This window comes from Eretmochelys imbricata, chromosome 15 (assembly GCF_965152235.1).
Source record: "Eretmochelys imbricata isolate rEreImb1 chromosome 15, rEreImb1.hap1, whole genome shotgun sequence".
NCBI lineage: Eukaryota > Metazoa > Chordata > Testudines > Cheloniidae > Eretmochelys > Eretmochelys imbricata.
The window spans coordinates 14,448,843-14,472,851 of record NC_135586.1 but is presented as its reverse complement, the minus strand read 5'-3'; the positions used below and the strand labels follow the sequence as shown (position 1 = coordinate 14,472,851).

Sequence of the window (24,009 nt, the reverse complement as noted above, 5' to 3'; positions counted from 1 at the left end):
GAGAGTTTTATAACTATGAACACATCTTACCCAGTGGCTACTAAATCTTACTGATATTTGCTGGGAATAAGTTACTGACAGATAAATTCATAGAAATCAGTCCAGCATTTGGAACCAGAAGAATAAACTATTGGCAGATAAATGTCCATCTTTTATTGCAGAATCATGATAAACAACTTTTTAAAAACATTTGAAAGAGGCAATAACTTTAACTCTTCACAGACACAGCGATAGCTGAATGTATCTGGTTTTATTAATATCATAACAAGGCTGCATCAGAGACTAAAGCAGGAAGGAGAATTCCAGGGAATGCAGAGGGATGAGAGCAGTGGGAACATGGGACTAAAAGAAGATATCAAAGGGATCATCAAAGATCCCCCACATCAAACAGGAAGCAGAGCTGCTGGAGATCAGCATTAAGGTGATGCTACAGACTGATCCCAGCTCTTTTGGGAAACTCTCTAGTGACTGATCTGGGAACTGGCCGAGCCCTCTGGGGGTGAGAGGGTTAAGAACACTCTGAGCTCTTCAGGGACTTCTCGAAGTTCTTCCCATCGTGTGTCACCTGGCAGGTGTAGGTCTCATGAGTCTTCCACTTTGATGCATCCAGAGACAGGTAACTGCTGGCCATGAACTTGTTGTCACTCTGTTTGGACGGCTTGGTCGTCTCCACTCCAGTAGACAGCTGCTTGCCGTCAGCTTTCCAGGTGACTTGGACTGAGCCTGGGTAAAAGCTGCCCAGCAGACACACCAGTGTGGCTTTGCTCTTTGTTTTGATCTCTTCCGAGGATGGAGGGAAGAGGTGCACGGTAGGAGACGCCTTTGGCTGACCTACAAGACAAGGAGATTCAGAGTCAGATTAGGAACAAAGCCAAAGAGAATTCAGATACACAGTGGAACATCAAATTCAGACGCTGCCAGTGCAGAATCCAAGGTACTAGATATTTTGAGCTAGATCCTCACCTACTATAAATCAATGTAGTTCCATGACAGCTGAGGGAGAAACTGCCTGAACTGTAAATCAATGCTGCTTTGTAACTACAAAGTCTTACCATTAAAAATCAAATGAAAGCTCACCTATATCCCCGGATTCTATCTGGTAAAGATAGAGTGGAGTAGAACAGGAAAAGCTAAGTTCAGCTAAAACACTGCGCTAGCCCAATATAATGATCTCCCGTGTTAAACATCCCCCAGCATCTCTCCTTGTACTTGTTCCCTCTCCCACCAGCTAAGGAACCATATGGCACTGACGCTGCATTTGCATGATTGCCCAGGAATTCAGGGCCGAGGAATGTAGCTGGCTTATTCTTTGAGTCAACCACTTTGATCTGCTGCGAGCTGCCCTCAGAACATCGAAAGCAGCTGTTGCTTTCATATGCAAAATGGCGCTCCGCTATGGCTGGTCTGCTGTCATCTGGCTCTAACATGTCTATCTTTAAAACTGCCAGCTAGCATTTGCCATCTTGTGTCGCTGGCTGTAGGAAAAGTGGATGTTTCAGAGGGCTCCAGGTTTAGCTCTGATTTGGAATCCTGCCTGACCTGAGAGCTACTTAAATTGGTTTGTTGGTATTCTAGAAATTTGTGCCCCTTCAGCATCTCCTCCTGCAGGATACTCCATACACGGCAGAGAACTCACATAGTGTGTTTCAAGTTTTTATTCTTACTGTTTTCTCAATACTTTGGGGCCGCATGTCGGCAAATTCAGCTCGCATTGAGGCAGGTACTGAGGGAAATGTTAAACCACTGATGTTAATTTGATTGCATCAGAGAAACCAAAAGCAAAATTTGGGCCCTTAAAATAAGAACTAGGGCCCTAATCCAGTTGAGCACTTAGATGCATGCATCAGCCATCCCCTGGAAGTCAATAGACTGACTACTCATGCGTTTAAAGTTAAGCACGTGCTTAACTGCTCTGCTGGATCAGATTCTTTGTGCAAAGATTTAGGATAGATTATGGCCCATAGGCAGCATCAAAGTTTCCGCAGATTCAGAATCTGTCACGGCACCCTACATTGATAATTCCTGTGGGCACAGTTCTCCCACTGCAGATATCCTGCTTGCCTGGAATTAGGCCTTTGGTCCTAGCATTAATAATCTTGTCCATTACGACCTCATTGGCTCTACAGCTATAACAGCTGAACATCACATTAGTGGGAATGAATGGCCCTTTACTGAGAAATGCTCAGCCGATGGCTGACCTGGCACAAGCCAACATTTAATCCCATAGCTCCGTTACTGCGGAGTTCACAATCACTCCGGGGCATTGCTACGTCAGATTATTTCTTTGTGTTCAAGTCAGAGAAATTTAGCCTCTTAGGCCTTGATCCTGCAATCAGGTCCATACCACCGGCCCGGGCTGGATTCCTATTGGCTTCAAAGATGCTCTGTGAGTATGCCTGTGTGGATCCAATTGCAGGAGTGGGGCAATATTTTATCGGAGTAGAGAGCCGGAAGGGCTCGCTCTCCTGCGTTCAGTTGTACAGCGTTTGGCAATTCAAAGATATATCTTTAGTTAACTAGAGTCTCTGGGGCAAGCTCTCCTCTCATCTACGCTGTGTAAATCCTGTGTAGTCAATGCACTTTTGCCACAGTACCGAGAAGAATATGGCCCAATATTTTCAGAAGTCAATTTCAGCTCATGTTTAAAGAAACCTCCTTGCTAACAACTGCCAGAGCGGCTAATATTCACAGCACTGATTGCCGAACAATCAAGAGAAGCAGAGAGCCATCTGGAGTTCCCTGTGTTTCATCAATGATTGTTCAGTGCTACATTGCAGTTTATGCTGCAACCGATAAGTAGCAACCAATAACCGATAAGATTCCCTCCTCCTGAAGGGAAACTGATCTTTCAGAGACTTAAGCCCTTATCCTGCAATGAGTTCCCCCAAGGGGACCCATGTGCTAGCACAGAGGCCCACTGGATTCAGTGGTCAATGATAGTCACTCAGAGCTCAAGGTTGTGGTCAGATTCTCAGCTATTGTAAATTCACGGCTTTGATTGAGAGAGGCCAGTATATATATATAAAATGTTTGTGTTAGTGTGTGTGTGTGTACACACACAAACACACACACACAAACACGCTGTTGGCAGGAGAACCCATCATTTTAATATCTTCTAGGACGAAGTGAATCCAGTTACTCCAGATTTACACCAATGTAACCGAGAGCAGATTTGGCCCATTGTTTCTGGATCGGGGTTCATTTTCTCTTAAATGACAACGTTAGTCCCATCAGAATATCTAAAATTTCTAGTTCAGTGGCTTTCAACCTTCTTTTCATTTGCGGACCCTTCAAAGATTTTGAATGGAGGCGTGGACCCCCTTTGACAACCTTAGCCATAGTCCGTGGCCCCCCAGAGTTGAAAACCACTGTCCTAGATGTTTTAAGAGAAGCTTTCTCAAAAAAAAAAAAATTTTGAACATTGCTGGTGTGACCCTATCTGCTGCTGGTTTCCCTCTCGCTAGTAGAGAGGAATAAATATCTGTGGCTAAACTCCCAAAGGAAATCATCCCTTGACGTAGTTCTGCATATTCTGACTGCACAGACATGTTCAGACCTGCACACACGGCTTGATTCTCAGAGACGCTGAGCACCCAGCACTGCTATTGGGAGCTATGGGCGCACAGCACTTCTGAAAATTAGCTAATAAGGGTTGGTCACTTTCCTCCTAAGCATGTGTGGTAATTGCCAGCTCAGTGGTCTGACATTTTACAGCAATTCCTATTGATCTGATTCTCAGAGGCACTGTGCCATCACAGATCCCACTGAATTCATAGTCTGGCCCGTTTCAATGCAGCTGTGCAGTGCTGGGCAGGGACATGCTTCTGTCCTGTCGCAATGATCATCCTCTGTCCCAAAGCACAAGATATCAATTCCCTTGCCTTTGCATGTGCAAGTCACAGAACAGTGGCGTTAACTGGTCATAAAATTATCCAGCTTCTTGTTAACTCAAGCTACGGTGTTCTACTCTATCATCTCCCCAGGGGATAACACACCCTTTTACTTAGCGAATACATACTTGCCAGCCGTTCCACCTAGAGACCCTGTGGCTCAACGGGCAGTCAAAAAGGAGGAGTGAGCCGTGCTCGCTTGTTAACAATCACAATAATTCATTCATAACTTTAAACACTTCGACTGAATCCTCTCCTGCACCTCTCTATTCCAAGCGACAGAGTCCTACTTGGAGCAGTTCCTCATCCGTATGTGAGTCTCGCTATTTAAGACCATTTTTGTTGCCTATCTAGCTACCGCAGGTATTCCTTGCGCCCATTGCAGTAATATCTAAGTAACTGCCTGACCAGGAGAAATCCTTCTCTGGCTCTTTTCAGTCTCTGCAAGCTCCGATACAACAGTGACTAGCCAGCCAGATGCTTAAAACTGAACAGGCTATTTGCAAAAGAGGGTGTCTCATGTTTCAAGAAGAAGTCATCAGAATTTGCTCTGTATCCCTTTTAATTGCACCTGAGAATTCAAAGTCTCCTTTTAATTGCTTCTGCCCCCTGGATGACCGAAAACATTCACCTATGTTTTCAAGAGGAGTTTCTCTCTCTCTCTCTCTCTCTCTCTCAGCTCATTGACCACTCCTATTTTCTTTCCCTGAGTTGAAAATTCTCACCAAAACTGTCTAAGTTTTCCAGCATAACCTCAGGAAAAGCATCAGACACAAAAAAAACCAAAAAGCAGCTGTCATTTTTGACCATTTCTGAAACAAAGACGCTTTTTCTTTTTTGGCTGCAGGACTGACCAGTCGTCTACGAAACTAAAACCTTATATCTCAAACTCCTGAATATTTTCTCCTCGTTACCATAGCCTTACCTGGGAATCTTTCCATCAGAGAGTGAATACTGACATAGAAAGTTTTGTTAGATAAACAATTAAAATACAATTTGCTGGGCTCTGAAATTAGGAGGTACCCCCCCACACACCTATAGCCTGTAATAAAACAAAACCCTGTTATGTGACCAAAGCTTTGATCAGTGGGGACTCATCAGTAACAAAAGGGCAAAAATATTTTTACAAGTGGAAAAATCTGTAACTACACAGGACCTGCGTTTTGTCATTCAACAGAGCAACCCCCCCTCTGTCCACGCACACATTTTCATGGTGATTAGGACAGAGTAGAAGAGCACCCAGCGTGGAATAGATAGAGAAAAAGAGACGGGGAGACAAAGGAACAAAATTCAAAACTCGCAACAACTGGGAAACAATTGTAAATGAATATTAGAGTGACTTACCAAGGACGGTCAACTGGGTTCCGCCGCCGAAGACATACGCACAGTGACACACGGCTGTGCAAAAATATCCCGGCAGCTGCTTGCTTCTGCTTTGTGGCCCGGGCGTCCCATCGGCGGGGTGAATTAGATGGGGAGGTTGATTGGCCAGAATGTTGAGCTTTGGGAGAAGGGACCCAGATTTCTCTTCTCTGAGGAAACTTGGGTGATACAGGGGGACGGACAATAATTTAGTGGGGAGTGTAACTGTGGAATCAGCTTCTCTCCCACGGGATAAGCCACTGTGCCTCTGGTCAAGGTCTTGAGTTAAATAGGATGCTAATCCCAAAGAACAAATTCTTTCTCTTTGAGTCCTAGCACAGGGCCTTTCTATTCAGATCTGTTTGTCATTGAGCATCTTGGCCTGTCTTCTTCACCAGCTCGTCCTTTCTGGATCTTTTTTCCTCCTCATTTTGGCAGAATGGGGTCACTGGGCCCAGCTTGGTTTCCATTTCTGTGTTTTTGACCTTTCTACGGTGCCCTGCTGCCTGGCAATGGGCCCCGTGTTCATATGTGAGCACAGTGAGTGTAATGTTAACGGAGCTGGTGCACAGCAGTGTTCAGAACCCATAGAATAAACCAGATCACAGACACGAGCAGAGTTTCCACCAGCCAGCCTGGCACAGAACCTTTCGGCCCGGAGTCCAGGGGCCTCCAGGGAACCGCACAACAAGACGTGGAGAGCTAAGAAAATAGGGGTTGGGAGGAAGGGGAGCCTGGCTCTCTCTGTTATGAAGTTGTCCACAGAATGGATAAGGTGGCAGGGACTGGAGTATGGATCAATAAAATACATGGTACTGGAGCCGATAGACAGAATGGAAAAGAGGCTACATGATTATTCCCAGTTTCCAGAATGCTGCACCGGGCCAGTTCTAGCAAAGGGCCACAAGTAATATTCTCCCCTTATGAAGCCAGCACCTTATGGGCCCCCCTGTATCCATATCTCCCCTGAACCACCCCACAGACCGTGGCACTTCCCCCACTCCATGGCTGCAGACTCCCCTACTTTTCAGGCTGAGCGTCTGAATCAATGTGTGATCTGAAATGGTTGGGGAGGCAAGAGGGTCACAGGCAGATGTCTAGAGCGTAGGGGTCCCTTTGCCAAGGTCCTTTGGAAACTCAGAGCTAGCCGCAGCGCAGCCTTGCCTTCGTTTAGGTCAAGACAAATAAAAATCAAGAAAAAGGCGAGATTAGGACTTGAAATCTGGTTTACCTGGTTCCGTATTTCTATATTTCCAGTGAGCCTGTGGCTTGATTCCCAGTGGGTCCCACTGACGCAGAAGGTCAGGACAATGAAGTTCTTTGCTCTGAAATCCACCTTGATGCCGTGAGTGAATCCCATCCTGGAAGGAGAATGCAGTGGCTAAAGGACACTTGCTACTGAAGTATCAGCAGCATCCTCCATTCGGCCCCTAGCGAAGGCAGCGCTGGAGACGTCTTTAGAACATGCGAGCCGAACGGGTTCCCCAGAAGGCCAGTCAGAGACATCCCTGTGAAGCAGCAGGTAGGAAGGCTCCTGGGTGTTTGTCGCAATGTACGGGTTACTCTTGCTGTAAACGGCCCTCCTAGCCCCGGGGGTTGGTCCTTGCTGGGAACCATGGAGTGATCCACAACAAGGGGAACCCACAGGCCATTTCCAAGTTTTGAGCCATGATGTGTGCTGTCTCTTAGGATTAGGGAGGGTCTGGCTGCCCCTCGCAGAGTATGGCCCTCTGGATGTTCACACCATTGACATCTACCATAAGCATCTTCTGTGCAAGTTCCTGGGTCCCAAGAAAGCCACATAGGTCCGTCTTTCTGTATGTCCAAGGCACAAAGCTAAATTGTCCCAACAGATGCTGCTCCTACAGTCTAATAATTCATTGCAGTAGCAAGATAAGTCCTTCCCCTATCTGCCCCGCGGGGGATGGATGGGCACCATCTCAGCCATGGACAGAGTCTCCTGTTCAACTGGCTTCTTCAGGAATCCCACTGCTCTGGCTCTGCCACCTGACTGGGAACTGAAACATCACTTCTTAACCCCTGGATTCAGCCAGTTATGCCTGACAAGCTGAGCTTGGTGTGCGCAGTACAGGCCAGAGACAGAGAGGAACATCGGGTGATAGGTACAGCTGGCAATGTGAGCTTGGAGGGGAGGGGCCAGGAGCCAAGGGCTGATAGCAGACAGAGTCAGCGGGGGCAGTGACGGCGGATGCCTGAACACATCTGCAATAGCAGGTCCCCGGGGAAAGGTTTAAACTGAAATTCAAGCCTGCTCCGTCAACCCCAGATTCCCAAGCTACTAGGGCTTCCTGTTGCTCTTTAAAGCCTTTCTTCAATAACATCCCCTTTGAAAGTCCCCAATCCCATACTGTGCAGGGTGTTCAGTCCAGACCGAGCGACCCCCTCCCCAGCTGGTGGGTGCTATTTTAAATGGAAGGATTTTAAAGTGAACATCAAAATGTTCAGACACCTGATTCCATGCTCTTGGGGCTGGGGGGGAGGAGAGCAGAAACCTGCCCAGCTGGGAAAATAGCTGGTGTTCGGCTGAAAAGATGAGGGCACTCCCGTAACATTCCCCATCCTGATCATTCTATTACTGCTCCGAATGGCCAACCGGGGGGAGACCCTAGAAAGCAATTAGAGGCGGCGAAAGGCTCCAGCTCTCCAAAGCTTCCTTGGAGGGGGGCGGGGGGGTCCCACTCACAGTTTTATTTCAGTCAAGTGGCTGCCGCCTCTCTGCTGTCCCTTGTGTGGAGCAGCCAGAGCTGAGATGCGCTAATGGTAAGAAAATACTGCACTGCACCTGCCCTATCAGAACCGAATCCCCTTGGATCAGCTGACGATGGCAGATGGACTCATGAAATTTACCGGTTTCACAGCAGGTTGCTTGACCCTGAGTGGCAGTTTTGTACACCTGAAATTATCTCATAGGCGGGGAAGTGCCAGTTGGTCCCGAAACATGTAGCCGATGAAAACCTGCCGTGTGATATCATGCGGCAGGACAGTTACCACGTGTAATCAGTAAGTGCCCTCTGCGGTCAGCTCCTGTGGTTAGAAGTTGACTTGTGGTTACATGATTTCATGCTTTTTTTCTTTTTCCATTGATGCACTGAAACACTCTAGTCATGGGGGAAACACACTGTGGGGTTGAGCAGTCTTGCGTTGCCAACTGTCCTGCGATTGCATGCGCACCTGGCAGATGGCGTGTAACTGTCTGGCTCCTGGAAACTACTTCCTTTTCCTGCTAAACCTGAAAGGAAATCAGAGTAGTTTCTGGGGAGCGTAAGTGCCTCTCAGTGCAAGTGGCAATCACTCTGTTTATAGTTCCCTGCATGCGCAAGAAGCATCATGCAAGCAGCCAGGCTTTCAGGAAAGCAAGTCTCCCTTCCTTCAGTTGGTAACCGTTCACCTCTGGGTATCTGGATTCCAAGCCTTTTTATTGCAGGAATGAGGCTGAGTTGGTCTCTGCCTTGCCCCTGTTCCCATGGGCAGTCACCCTACTTGGAGAGCTTGGAGTGGAATGACCACAGTGCTGGGGGTCAGGACTAGGATGCCTGGGTGGAGCTGCCTGGAGAAGTGGCCGGTGCTCTGGCTGGGTCTAGCCAGGGCTATCAATCCCTTATGTGTCAGAGCAACTGTTTCACCAGTTGGCATTAAACCAGAGCCAGGTGAAGAGCCCCGTTAATTCCTTTCACTACCGCCAGGACCAGCTCATTCTGGCTGGTGGGGAGCGACTGGGCCAGAGAACATACTCCCTGCTTACCTAGGGTGCCGTGCTTACGTAGGGTGAATGTGTGAGCCAGCCCAGCCAGCACGCACACATCGCTTGGGGCTGCTTTGTTCTGGATTCAGACTGGTCAACCGGCTTCGTTTAGCTTGAGAAAAACTCAGACTCCAACAAAACCCAAACCTGTGTGTGTGTGTGAAGTGTCTCATAGACAATCCCACCCCCTTTGTTTTACTTCTTCGTGGCTTATTGGACAGGTAAGGGTCAGAGACTCGGCAAAGAATCGAACCAAAGCAGAGAGCACTAGCCCAGCTTTCTCAGCCAGTAGCCCTCCCGCCCCACGAGCATCGGTGTTCCCTACCCCACCTTGTTTGTGGCTCAGGGCATCTGGTGGCCAGTTGAAGCTAATCAGACTTCCATTATCACCAGCTCTCTTTTCAGTTGTTCTGGCTGCTGGTCCCTGGCTCGCCGAGCCCACCCAGTTCTCTCCACAGGCCAGGGCCTGGGCAGCATCCCAACACCTAGACCCTGTTTGGAGGGTTGAATGAAACTTCCATGGGGCTCAGGGCTTGTTGTGCTTTGCCAGGGTGTCCTTTCACCCTGTTGTTAGCACAGTCTGTGTCAGAGCCAAGCTTTCAGCTCTGCTGACGGTGAGTGGTCATTGACATTGTGCAGTCAGGGGTATTTACACGTATCGCTTCACAATGGCCATGCCCTTGTCACATGGAGCGAAGACCATTTGAGCTCTGATCACTCATCAGCTGAGTGATCAGCTAAGGCCTCAGTGAATAGCTGCGTAGCCTTGCGTAGGATGGTTGGGCACCATGTCAGGCCTCTCCCACTACAACTGCTTGAGCTGGACATGGAGACCTCCAAGAAACACCTCGGGGGCTGCAAGAAGTTGGGTGTTGTAGACGGGGTAGGTGCTGAGACCGATCGGAAGTCGGCACCATGTCAGGCCTCTCCCACTACAACTGCTTGAGCTGGACATGGAGACCTCCAAGAAACACCTCGGGGGCTGCAAGAAGTTGGGTGTTGTAGATGGGGTAGGTGCTGAGACCGATCGGAAGTCGGTGTCTCAGCACGGCGTGAGGGGACACGATTTCTTGAAGAAACATCTTTTAGATGAGACGTGAAATTGAGCTCCTGTGATAAATACTACTCCTACTACTGGAAGCATTTTGCAGCTGTCTAAGGAGCTCCTGGCCATTTGGGTTCAGTGAGACTCCACAGCACTTTCAGGTGTTAACCCCAGTGACCTGGCCTGTTGTAACAAAGCTAGTTACATTCTACCTACCTCAATTTCTCATTGGATCGGCCATATTATTATTGGGGCTGCCTGCCCCAAACTTGTGTGTCGTGGTGATGTGGGCTGTACATCAGCTGTCTCTCTCCACCCCAGAGGTGGCTGCAGATCAATGATGGGTGATCTTTGTAGATCATTTTGAGAGGGGCTTTGGGAATCCTCCAGGATCAGAGAGGGCTTTCTCAAGGCAAGAGACTGTTGGTTTTGCTCTGGTGCACTTGGGCAGCTTTGCATGGCAAGGTGGGGCAGATGACTGTGCTCCGCTTGAGCAGCCTTGCCTACTATTCACCGTGCCGTCACTGCACGTGTGCTGTGCAGCGGGCCACGAGCCGCTCCTCCAGGTCAGTCATTTGTCCCAGCATGTACTTGAGTCTCTTAGGGACATGAATATGGTCGGTTACTCAACTTCATTGTTTCTGAATGAGTGCAGTCTTAGCAGCTCATAATGCCCCAATTTCAGACAGGGATGCTGAGCCGTATACTCTAAATAATACAGGTCAGGTAAACGTTTTGTAGCAAGCTGCCATCTCCCATCAAGTTATGCATACGTCTGAGTCCACGCAAAGGGAAATGATTAAACTAGCCAAAGACAGGAACAGGAGATGGACCTAAGCCCTGAAATGCAGCAACAAATTAATATTGGGCAAATGTCAGACACTGACAATCAGTCGCAACACAGTTCAGATAACGGGCAAGGCCCAATTCCCAGAGCTAAGCAATGAGCCTCCCTCTGCTAACTCCCTGACAGTGCCAGGAAATTCAGATCTGGATGCCTCTACTCCCCCTGCAGTTACCTCTCCACCCCCTGCCCCTGCCAAAGTTTGCTTCTGTTTAGATCCAGGGCTTGAGTTCAGGCCTCTCTAACAGGAACTCAATTCAGAGGAAAAGAAAACAGATTGGCCAAGATTTTCAAAGGTGGCTAGTGATTTGCGGGTATCCAAAGGGGGCCAAGTACCTGTCGTGTGAAAATCAGGCCCTTTTCCCGTGTCTTTAGTTGGGCAAATAGAAACAAAGGCTCCCCAGATCCTTGTCCTTTTGGAACATCTTAGCCAGATTATGATTCCTGGGTGTCTGTGGGAATGTGCAACTCTGCCTGCGCCCCCCAGCCCTGCAGTAACCTCCTTCCCTGGTGCACATCCCCATCTAGTGTCCTTTTGCTGCAGTGCCATGTGAAGATTCCCGGGTCTATGTCAACCAGACCCTTACAGCTGGAGACGCTTCCTGCTTGGGATGAGCCTGAAGATGGCAGCAGAGCCACAGAGATCAGAGCTGATGTGAATCCAGCACTCACCTCACGGACCATGGTGTCAGACAAGCTGGGGCTGGGGCAGGCAAAGCAAGGCCAGCAGAGGTCAACGTGCACCAACGGATCTGGTCGCTCCTGGCAAAGGCAGAGACTGTTTCCAAGGGCTAGCTGCCCAACGGAACAGGTTCTGCCTGCTGATCACTTATGAAAGAGCTCAGTTCCCACCCGGGCACCTCACAGGAAATAGGGGGCTCAGAATCCAGCAGCTCCTCCCTGGCTCTCTGAGTGCAGAGACCGACTCCTCAAGTCATCGGCCTGCTCACAGCTTTGGAAGAGATTGCCCAGGTATTGGGGCAATCGCATCAGGATAAGGTAGAGCAGCCACCCTCTCCCAGTAGGGTTCTATATCATTCCCCCTTTTGGTGACCTCAACGGCCCTTTTCTGACACCAGCGTCACCCCTTTGCTGAGCGGTGGCAGACGTTAATGCCGTTCAGGTCGGTTCTCCCGCAGTCAGTGACGTGGAGTCCGGGTATGTTCTGAGTGTAACTTGTTCGTTCACACATACACCAGTCCAAATGTCATTCCTGGATAGTCTGATGCTTCCCTGTGAATATTTAAGCAAACAGCCCTGCTCCGTCACCTGGCCCAGGGGCTTGTTTTACTCTGGAAATCTCAGGATCTCTCTTTGCTGCAGGCTCGAGTGTTCTGGTATCCTTAGCCTCTGTTGGCTAGAAGTGGGGAATGGGTGACAAGGAATGGATCACTTGGTGATTACCGTTCTGTTCATTCCCTCTGGGGCACCTGGCATTGGTTACTGTTGGAAGACAGGATACTGGGCTAGATGGACCTTTGCTCTGACCCAGTCTGGCCATTCTTATGTTCTCTTGGCAAGACCTCTAGGGCCCTGACTAGGGATGTCTCAAGAGGGTGTAACTGGAGGTGTAGCTCTCCCTGCTCATGCTGGAGGGATGACCCTTAGCCAGTCTGAGTAGAGAGTTCCCGTCCTGCACCAGGAGATGGAGGAGGGAGACAGGGAAGGGCCATTCACACAGTGCACGGAGGCAGCTGGGAGGAGTTGTCCTCCCCTCCTCCCCACAAAAAGAGAGAGAAGGAGGAGGGAGATGTTCCACCTAACCCCCTGCAGAGGGAACACAAGGAGGAATCAGGGGAGCGCTGTGCATCTCCTGAGTGAGGAAATGGACTTCACTGCGAAGAACAACTCTTGTGGGATGTGTTATAGGCAGAGACCAAACACTGCAGCCTCTGCGGTTCTGTCCCCCAACACCATCGTATGGTGGGGGAGGGAGGTTTTTGTCTCACTTCCCCATCTGGCTGGATCACTGTGATTCGCACTACTGGCCCACACCGCACGGTAATAATCAGCCTCATCCTCTGCCAGGGCCCCAGAGATGGTTAGATAGCCTGCGTTACTGGCCATGTCTTTGGAACCGGAGAAGCGAGCAGGGACCCCAGAGCCCTGGTCCTTGCTGGACTCTGATTAGTATCTCAGAAGGAATCGTGGAGAATTCCCAGGTTTCTGCTGGTACCAAAACACATTGTAGCCACTGATACTGGTCCCACTGCTCATGGTGCAGGAGAGTTTCACGGTGTTTCCTGGGGACACTGACACTGAGGGCGGCTGAGTCAGCACAGGCTGCGAGCTGGAACCTGGAAAAAATATGGTAGAAACGTGTCAACCCCTCCCTGTCCCTCCCCAGCCACTAGTAACACGGTTTGTGCAATTGGCTTCAGTAGTAACTTCATTGTGTATTTAACCTGCTCTCCCTGTTCTCACCTGTGCACCATGTCCCCAGGAGGACAATGAGGGGAACCCAGAGCATGGTGAGGAGATTTCAGGCCCTTGGAAGAAACGCAGCGAGAGGTGCTGACAATGCCTGACAGTGTCTGCTCCTTATATTGACCCTCCTGGGGTTAAATTCTTCTTTTATGTTCATCTGCTCTCATCTGATTGGCCCTGACGATTCCAGGGAGGGGGCTGTGCGGGAGGAGGGACAAGCTACAGCCCTATAAGAGAGAGCTTCCACATCCCAGATGAGATTTGACTATTTGTGTCTAATCTGTGAACAGTTTTGCGTTGACCGAAACTGCATCTTTAGCTGAATAAATTATTTGTCAGAAACATTTTTCCAGCTCTAGTGATGCATAACTCACTTTTGCCCGAGTGGTCCCCGGGCCTGCTCTCAGTCTGTGTCCACCCTTTGGTTCTGCTCTGTGGTTCTCTGAGTGCCTGGGCAGGCAGGTAGAGTCTGCAGGGGTCCCTAGCTGCTGTGGGGTGTGTGGAGAGCCCTCAAGTCGGTGGCTGAAGGGGGCTGAGGAAGTTACAATAAATGTTTGTCAGTCTCAGAGCCTCGTTCCCAGCACATCCAGACCAGGGAGAGGGGCAGGTATCCACCTTCAGCAGCACTTACTCTGCCCTAGGGGAAGGAATAAAATAGGGACGGAGATAGGACTAGTGCTGTTGGGATAGGATTGGGAGCCATGAACTATATCGCTCTACTCCCAGCTCCTGCACTGCCTGCGCACCCTTGGGCATGTCATATGATCTCCCTGGGCCGTGTTTATCTCTGATGTAACTGCACCGAGTTACAGGGCTCTAGATCAGGGTGGGTTTGGCCAATGAGGTCTCTGTTTTCCCATTTGAGAAGTGGGGACTTTAACATGCAGTTATTTACCTCTCAGAGCCATGGTGAGAATTCATCAGCTCTTGTTCGTGGCTTTGGGGGTGCCATTCAAGGGCTAACTCTTAATTTCAGGTGACAAACATAGCCCAGTGTCTGGAAATATTAAGCAGCTGGGCGTGTGGGTGGCATCTTTACGGGCAGTCTTGTGGATAAAAACCCAGACTGGCCCCCAAGAGAAAAGCAACGGGAAGGTTCTGTTGACATCTCCAATCTAACCCAGCCCAGTGCATTCATACTGCCGCCCTTGCCACCAAGTCAGGGCTATGCTCACTAACTTTCACCCTCTCTCTCATGGCTCTGAGAGTTTGGCGCAGCTCTGTGCAGTCAGAGCCCTCCTGCTCCTGCACGTTTCACCTCGGGAATCAGCTCCTTCATAGTCCTGTTATTCAGAGATTGTGTCTCTCTCTCCCGCTGGTGCCTTTTTCACAAGCCTCGGGCCCTGCTCGCACTGGGGCTGGAGTGCGGGCTCTGAGGAGGCTGGGAGGGCTCAGAGAGTTCTACTGCATTCAGGAGACAGATGCCCGCGAATCCCAGATGCTCCTGGGGATGGAGAGTGGGAGAAGTGAGGTCTTGCTGCTGGATCCAGGAGCCCAGTGACTTTCTCCAGTGCAAGGTGTAACAGCTCTTGCCAACCAGCTATTATAACATAAGAAGAAATCCGGGAGACTTTATGTAACAGTAAACACTTTAATTAACTTATTACTGACTACTGTGGACTTGCCTGCCTGGCTCCAAGTGCTATAGCAAAGTGCTCCTGCTGATAAGTCTCCTGACATGATGACTCCTTCCATACAACAAAACGGGTAACTTGTTCCTACTCCAAAGTTCCTTTTGTTGTTACATTTCCTTTTCTAAAAAAATACACACAATTTAACTAATTTTCAAATTTTTATTTAACTGTATTGACTTAATGTAGCACCCACAACTCTAATCTGAATTCTTAAAAGTCTAGAACAATTACCCTCTTTATCATAGAATCATAGAATATCAGGGTTGGAAGGGACCTCAGGAGGTCACCTAGTCCAACCCCCTGCTCAAAGCAGGAACAATCCCCAATTAAATCATCCCAGCCAGGGCTTTGTCAAGCCTGACCTTAAAAACTTCTAAGGAAGGAGATTCTACCACCTCCCTAGGTAACGCATTCCAGTGCTTCACCACCCTCCTAGTGAAAAAGTTTTTCCTAATACCCAACCTAAACCTCCCACACTGCAACTTGAGACCATTACTCCTTGTTCTGTCATCTGCTCCCACTGAGAACAGTCTAGATCCATCCTCTTTGGAACCCCCTTTCAGGTAGTTGAAAGCAGCTATCAAATCCCCCCTCATTCTTCTCTTCTGCAGACTAAACAATCCCACTTCCCTCAGCCTCTCCTCATAAGTCATGTGTTTCAGTCCCCTCATCATTTTTGTTGCCCTCCGCTGGACTCTTTCCAATTTTTCCACATCCTTCTTGTAGTGTGGGCCCGAAAACTGGACACAGTACACCATATGAGGCCTCACCAATGTCGAATAGAGGGGAACGATCACGTCCCTCGATCTGCTGGCAATGCCCCTACGTATACATCCCAAAATGCCATTGGCCTTCTTGGCAACAAGGGCACACTGTTGATTCATATCCAGCTTCTCATCCACTGTAACCCCTAGGTCCTTTTCTGCAGAACTGCTGCCGAGCCATTCGGTCCCTAGTCTGTAGCGGTGCATGGGGTTCTTCCATCCTAAGTGCAGGACTCTGCACTTTTCCTTGTTGAACCTCATCAGATTTCTTTTGGCCCAATCCAATAATTTGTCTAGGTCCCTCTGTATGCTATCCCTACCCACCAGCATATCTACCTCTCCTCCCAGTTTAGTGTCATCTGCAAACTTGCTAAGGGTGCAATCCACACCATCCTCCAGATCATTTATGAAGATACTGAACAAAACTGGCCCGAGGACCGAACCTTGGGGCACTCCACTTGATACCGGCTGCCAACTAGACATGGAGCCATTGATCACTACCCGTTGAGCCCGACAATCTAGCCAACTTTCTATCCACCTTATAGTCCATTCATCCAGCCCATACTTCTTTAACTTGCTGGCAAGAATACTGTGGGAGATCGTGTCAAAAGCTTTGCTAAAGTCAAGGAACAACACGTCCACCGCTTTCCCCTCATCCACAGAGCCAGTTATCTCGTCATAGAAGGCAATTAGATTAGTCAGGCATGACTTGCCCTTGGTGAATCCATGCTGACTGTTCCTGATCACTTTCCTCTCCTCTGTCTTGCAGGGTTTCTCAGCACTCTGCCTTTAGAGGTAGTACCAGGAGTATCAGGGGCCCATTTCCCCCCCTGTCGTTGAGCTGACCACTTGCGACTCAGTAGATTCAGTACACTGGTTTAGTATTGCTGGTATTTCTGAGCTGTATGTTAGCACAATTTCTGTTTGTCTCATATTTTCATTCTTCTCCTGCACAATTCTGTTAGTGCTCATCAAATACTGTCTGCTTCTTCCATAGATATCTCCTTCCTCTGTCTCAGCAAGATAAGATTTTGGAGCAGGGTTTTGGTCAATCATCAATGCAGATTTCCATACTCCTTTTTGACAAATACAGTCTCTCCATTTTTCAGTGATGATAAAGGCTTTGCACCTTGTCAAAGAAATATTTCTGCTTTGCTTGTCTCAATTTTAGGCTAATTTGTATGTCTCCTTGTATCAGCTTAGGTTGTACCAACGTTGATGAAGTCAGGAATCGGGTCCTTAGACTTCCCAAGATGTGGAGTTGAGCAGGTGATCTCATATCCCCTCTAGGTGTATTCCAGTAGTCCAGCAGGCTAAGATAGGGATCTGTGTAACCCTGGCTAGATTTTTTAAGAATCCTTTTTATAGTTGGAACTGCTCTCGGTCATTCCATTTGACTTCAAGTTTTGTGAATCAAGTCCCATTGCTTTGCAAAAGTTTTTAAGTCTCTGGCACAAAACTGTAGTCCATTGTCACTAATGAGTTCTTCAGGTATGCCATACCTTGCACATATAGACTTGCGATGTCTGATGAGAGACACACTTGTGGTGTTCTGAAGGAAGCAGACTTCTAAGTATCTGAATATTAATCAGCCACAATAAGATACTCTGCACCTTGAAACTCAACAGGTCCATGCCAAGTTTCTGCTAAGATCTGTCTGGGGCCTCATGTGGTAGCACTGGTTCCTTTTGATTTTTGTTTCTGAAAGTTTGACATGTGTTGCAGAGACTGTATCATGTCCTCAATTGGACAGCACGTGCTCTGCCAATAGATGGCATCTTGAGCTCTCCTTTTACATAGCTCTGCTCCAAGATGACTGTCCTGAATAATAGCCAAGATCTCTTTTCTGAGATTTGCCGGTACTATGTTTCCACCATTCTTAAAGACAAATCCATCTTGCAAACTTAGTTCCGCATTATATAATGAATAAGCACAGATATCCTCTGGTACGTCCGGTCTCTTATCCAGCCATCCTTGCAAAATAGTTTGTTTTAAGGTTTGCTGGACAACATAATTTGCAGTAGCTCCTTGGAATTCCTTCAATTTCTGTTTGGAAATAGAAAAATAAGCTATCATAAGATGTATTGCAACATCAGCTTCCTCTGAACTTACTCCTTCACTTTGAAACATGTATGCTCTTGATAAAGAATCAGCAAGTGCTAATTCTTTCACTGGTCTATGTCTCACTTCCAGCGAATATTTCGGGAGTGTTAACAACCATCTAGGAAACCTTGGTGGAGCACTACAAAGGTTTTCTGAAAATGGCCTAAAAGTATGTTTTCACAGCTACTTTTTGCCCATAGGTAAACTGATTAAATCAAATACAGCCAAATACTGTTTTCAACATTTCTTCTTCTATCTGGGCATAGTTCTGTGGTGTGGAAGTTTAGAGCTTTAGAGACACGAGCAATAGGAGCCCTGTTTTGCAGCAATACAGCCCCTAATTGGGAGAGCTTGCATCCACCGGCATAGCGACTGGTTCTTTGACAGTACGTACTTCAGCACAGGTGTCCTTGTATGCAATTTTTTCAAGAGTTCATGTGCCACGTCCATGTCCTGGCATCCCAGCAAACATGACGTCTTTCCCAACAGTTGCCTTAAAGGAGTAGCTCCCGTTGACGTGTTCAGCATACATTTCCCAAAGTAAGTAACCATTCCAAGAAATCTTGGCAATTCAGCCTTGCAGGCCAATAAGGCCATTTCAATAACTTAAGTTGTCAGGTTTTAGACCTTCGTTTGGCAAACGATGCCCCAAATATTTTCTCTCTCTCAGATCCAGTTCAGTCACAGATTCCTTTCATGACAGGTGTCTAGAACTCTCTTGAGCCTTTCATCATATTCCCATCTGGTATTTCCCCACCCAGTATGTCATCTGTATAATATTTAACACCTTCCAGACCTTCATATGTCTTCTGGATCACTATTTGGTACCCTTCAAGAGCTGAACAGATGCCCACAGGAAGTCTGGTGAACTGCACTTGCCAAATGGTGTGCTGAATGTACACAGTCTAGAACTTTTGTCATCCAGCTGTACTTGCCAAAATCTACTACTGGGGTCCAAATCAGGGAAAATGGCAGTTTTTGCTAACTTGCTGGTAATTTCTTCCACTGTAGGCAATTGAAAGTGTTCTCTTTGTATTGCTTTATTCAGATCCCTCAGATCCAAGCATATTCTTATTTCATCTCCACCTGATTTGGCTACACTTACTATAGAATTGACCCATTTTGTAAGTTCTTGCAACTCTTGTTATTACTCGCAACTGTTCCATATGGTGCAGTTCTTTCACTCCCCGGTCTCTAAATGCCACTGGAACTTTACCAGGTACATGAATTGCAGCCGGTACTTGTGAATTCATCTTTATGGTGTGCTTACCTGGGATGCACCCCCACCCTGCACATCCATCCTCTTATTCTCTAAATATATCCCAATCACCTTCTGGTTCTTCCGTTACCAGATTGACCCTCTCCACTTGTCACAGTCTGTAAGCCCAGTATGGCTTGCGAGTGAAATTCCAGCAACACTTTCCTACCCTGATGCTCACAGTTCAAACTGCATTTCCCACATACTTGCAGTGGGTCCCGTGAGTAGCTTATCAGCTGGATACTAAAGTGCAAAGTGGTCTGGACCTTAATGTGTTGTGTGACTTTACAGACATCACATTGGCCTGTGCCCCAGTATAGATTTTAAAACTCATTGTTTTGTGATCATTAATGAGAAAATCCACATTGCACTCGTCCTTGGGAGGCTCAGGACTCAGCATACTGAGGAATAGATCTTACAATTGCTCATCTGCTCCTGCCAGTGGGTGCGAGTCCAGTTTGTCCATGTAACAGGAATAGGGACGAAATCCCATTGCTCTCTGAATTGTCCTTCCACTTGAGAGCTCTGTGCATTGGGTGAGATTGTTCACAAGGGTTATGAGAGAGACGCAGCGTGGTCCCAGGCTCTGCCTGGAAGGATTTCTGGGCAGATTAAATAGGATACCTGCTTCTCCGCCTCTGAAATGGCCCCTCCTGCTGTCACAGGACGAATGCTATTACACGTTCCCCTTTGATGATGAGAGGTTTGTGTCTCACTTCCCCATCTGGCTGGGTCACTGTGAGCAGTGCTGCTGTCCCACACCTGACAGTAATAATCAGCCTCGTCCTGCGCCTGGACTCCAGTGATGGTTAACGTGGCCGTGTTACCGGAGCTGGCCCCAGAGAATCGCTCCAGGATTCCAGAGGGTCTCTCACTGTCCTTGTATATGACGAGTACAGGGGCACGGCCAGGTTTCTGCTGGTACCAGTACACATACTTGCTACCAAAGTTGTTTCCTGAGCAGGTCAGTTGAGCATTTTGCCCTGGAGACACAGACACTGCAGGCAGCTGGGTCAGCATGTACTGGGCGAGTGAACCTGCAACAGGAGGAGAAAACACAGGGATAAAATCATGATGATTAGAGCTCTGGGCCAGCAGCCTGGGGAACCAATGGGAGAAATGGCTCTAAAATCAAAGTCCCCTTTGATTGAAAGACTGAGATAATCTTCCCGCCCGCCCCTCACACATACACACCATCGCCGCACCTGAGCAGTAAGTGAGCAGTGAGAGGAGGAGAAAAGCCCAGGACATGGTGGATCCAGACAAGCTCGGCTTCCTGTGGCAGACAGGTCTGTGGCAGGGACCCTCCAATTCCCTCTTAAACCCCCAGCGCTGGAGAACGGCCCCTTCATGCAAATCGGCCCCCTGCTCACTGGCTGCTGCTGGCACCTCCCTCCCCTCAGAGACAGCTATGGACAGACCCAAGAATTGTTTTGTTTCCCATTTGCAAGGGAAAATGATGCTCATCTTGGGGGCGAGGGGCTCCCGAAGTGCTGTGTCTGGTCAGACCTTTACTGTTCAGAGCACTCCCCGTGGAGTGAGGAATCTCCAACGTTGTCTGCTTGGCATTGCAAAGCTAGCTGGGTTTCTTGTCATTGTCTCCGATGTGACGCAGAAACTCCCCATTCCATGGGGCTGGCTGGACTTGGCTCCTCACTCTGGGAACTGCAACCTGGCCCCTCGTGAGCGGGTCACAGCCCTGCTCAGGTCTGGCCCGGCCGCCCCACGGGAACGAGTGAGGAGCTGCTGGTTCATCTTTTCTTTCTCCCTTTAAGCCGTCGTGCCAAGTGCGATGCCCCGTTTCTTTCCGGCAGCCCTCGCACAGCGTCCTTTGTTACTCAGCAGACGGTGAGTGTTCGTGGGCTCGAGGCGGAGGGGTCTAGTGCTGGGCGCGCTGACAGCCCCTGCCTCTGAGCGTGTGGGACACGCACCTTCCCCAACATCTAGGGCCGGTGCACACCAGCACTCAGAGCCCCTCCCTGCAGTGGGGTCGGCTCCCACAGATTACTATTGTCCCCTAGTGGCCAGCGTCGCACTTGCCATGATCACGTCCCTGACTCTCCAGGCCTGTAGGGAACATCGCTCGCCAGTCCCATCCAGCATTCAGCCTCTTCCTTCCAGGATGTCCTTCTCCACACTAACCAGGTGATCAGGCCCTCGGCTTAGTCACGTTGGGCAGAGATCAGTCAGGTATTCAGGCAGCTGGATGAAGATTAAGACATTCTAGAGCTGGGCAGCCACCGGGGTGCGGCTACATGAATCTAACTCTGTGAGACACAGACAGATCCATCCCCAGGGAAAGTGGCAGGGAGGCAGATCCACCCCAGGCTCCTGCATGGTGCTTTAACCTACGCTTTTGAACATTGCCGGACAGAGTAGAAATTGTCCATTTCCACCTTAGATCCTCAAGGCTCTGCAGGCTGCTTTGTAGATAGCACCACAGAAGCGACGGTAGGTCTCATTTACCAAGAGATGCCAGGCTGGTATTGTCACTACTGTCTTCTCCAGCGCTTCCTGGTATTTTTCCCGGTCCGTCTTTCAGAAGTTCCACCGCTTCTGTTTGGAACTCTTGACACCTGGGAGCTGTATCCCAATATGGATCAGGTAGAAAGAGGAACCACAAAAATGTGGTTCAAGGTATGGATCAGCTTCCATCTGAGGAGAGATTAAAAAGATTGGGATGGTTCATCTTGGAGAACACATGGGGGAGATGATAGAGGTCCATAAAATCATGACTGGTGCGGAGGGAGTCAATAAGGACGTGTTATTAACCTGTCCCATAGCAATAGAACCAGGGGTCACCCAATGAAATTAATAGGCAGCAGGTTTAAAAGAAACCTAAGTGAGTACTTCTTCACACAAGGCACAGTCAACCTGTGGGATTCATTGCCAGGGGATGTTGTGAAGGCCAAAAGAATAACTAGGAGTGGAAAAAGAACTCGGTAAGTTCGTGGAGGATAGGTCCATTAATGGCTAGATTGCCAGACGCTAGCACTGGACGAGAGGGGACGGATCACTCAGTAATTTCTTTGTTCTGTTCATTCCGTCTGAAGTTTCTGGCACTGGCCACTGTGGGAAGCCAGACTACTGGGATAGATGGACCATTGGTCTGACCCAGAGTGGCCGTTCTTATGTTCTTAGAGGTGTCCACCTGGACCCCAGCAGAGAGTCTGAGGAGAGAACAGGGAAGACTAGGGAAGCGCTGGGCAACTGCTGAAGAGTGGGGAAATGAGCTTCGCTGAGAAGAACAACTGTTGTGTGATGCGTTACAGGCAGAAACCAAACACGGCAGCTTGTGTGTTTTTGTTCCCCCCACCACAGAACCTGGATGGGGGAAGGGGAGGGAGGAGTTTGTCTCACTTCCCCATCTGACCGAGTCACTGGAACAGGCACTGCTGTTCACCACAGCACCGTAGTTATCAGCCTCGTCCTCTGCCAGGGCCCCGGGGATGGTTAAATAGCCGGCGTTACTGGACGTGTCTTCAGTTCAGCTCAGATCGAATCTGAAATGTTTTATGTGTTTTGGAGTATTGTAAAAGTCCGGCTTGGAATGGTTCCAGAGCGGGGAGTTGAACGTGGGCTGCCCATGGTCTAGGTGAGCGCCCTCCCCACTGGGTAAATGAAGAATGGGGGGGGTGTCAGGAACAGTAAGAGCAGCACCAGCCCCCCTCTGGCCAGTTTGTGACTGGCCAAAACGAGCCGGGTCCAATTTGTGCGTCCTTTCTGTTGGACTAAACCTGCACGTTTTACTGAATAAATTATTTGTCTGAAACGTTTGGAGCAGCTCTAGTTACGTGGAACTCACTTTGCTTTTCGATGCCCCAGGCTGAACCCAGTGGGGACTCTCAGCAAACCCCCTTTTGGGGGTGAGATCCCCCCTGAAGCGCTCGATCCCTGCTCTGCACAACTCCAGTCCGGCAGGTGCACATTGACAGCCTTCTGGACTCTTGGTAACAGCGTCACTGCCGTGTTTACCCCACTCCCCTGAGGATTGGATTCCGAAGAAGAGCAGCTGGTTGGCTACTGAGTAACCTGGCCACCTCCTGAGAGGCAGCGGTGTGGCATCTCGCCCTTTCCTCAGGACCCCTGGGGTTTTCACCAGCAATGGCTGCTTGGCCGGGGCAGGAGCCCACACGAGAGCTGTCTGCTGGGGGACTTCCTAATGCTCCGAATGGGCCTGTCAAGTCACTGGAGTGCAGAGCCTGGAGCCTGCGCCAGGGGAGGGAAGACTCAGCCCTTTCCCACCCCAGGGGTTACTAAGGAGACAAAGTGTGAGCCCAGGCTGCCGAGAAGAGTTTGTGGGCAGATGAAATAAGACGCCTCCATTCCCAGCTCAGAAATGGCCCCTCACGCTGTCCCAGAAAGAATGAGAATAAATGATCCCCTGTGTCAACGGGCAGTTTGTGACTCACTTCCCCATCTGGCCGTGTCACTGTGAGCAGAGCTGCTGTCACTGTCCCTCACCTGACAGTAATAATCAGCCTCGTCCTGCGCCTGGACTCCAGTGATGGTTAACGTGGCCGTGTTACCGGAGCTGGCCCCGGAGAATCGATCGGGGATTCCGGAGGGTCTCCTGTTATCTCTATATATAACGAGTAGGGGGGCGCTGCCAGGTTTCTGTTGGTACCAGTGCACATTATAGTCTTCAATGTTGCTTCCCGAACAGGTCAGTTGAGCGTTTTGCCCTGGAGACACAGACACTGAGGGCGGCTGAGTCAGCACGTACTGGGCCAGAGAACCTGAGACAGGAGGAGAAAACATGGGGATACAATCAATATTTCAAGAGCTAACACACCACAGGCCGTGCAGGAACCCGAGGAAGAGAAAATCCCCTGACTAAAGAGATGGAGAAAAACTCTCCCGCTTCTAATACCTGAGCAGTAAGTGAGCAGCGTGAGGAGCAGAGGGGCCCAGGCCAT

General features: G+C 49.1%; 1 protein-coding gene and 1 gene segment (V, D, J or C); both read right to left on the bottom strand.

The window, feature by feature from the left end:
- The window catches only part of LOC144275415 (immunoglobulin lambda variable 5-39-like), a 284,664-nt gene that overhangs the window by 10,739 nt on the left and 249,916 nt on the right, over positions 1-24,009 (bottom strand).
- Positions 131-24,009, bottom strand: LOC144275416 (immunoglobulin lambda-1 light chain-like). Its single transcript, XM_077834595.1, has 5 exons — positions 23,964-24,009; positions 23,560-23,829; positions 11,492-11,521; positions 5,235-5,288; positions 131-831 (listed from the first exon to the last, which is right to left on the bottom strand). The coding sequence occupies exons 1-5, from the start codon at positions 24,007-24,009 to the stop codon at positions 509-511; spliced, it is 723 nt and encodes a 240-aa protein (XP_077690721.1). The 3' UTR covers positions 131-508.

Excerpts from the sequence above, each read along its gene's own strand:
- LOC144275416 (XM_077834595.1), bottom strand. The coding sequence starts at position 24,009 with ATGGCCTGGGCCCCTCTGCTCCTCACGCTGCTCACTTACTGCTCAG. Across the intron at positions 5,289-11,491 it reads AGCAGGAAGCGTCTCCAGCT|CCGTGTGTCACTGTGCGTAT; the intron begins GTAAGGGTCTGG and ends ATTTTTGCACAG. Across the intron at positions 832-5,234 it reads AACCCAGTTGACCGTCCTTG|GTCAGCCAAAGGCGTCTCCT; the intron begins GTAAGTCACTCT and ends CTTGTCTTGTAG.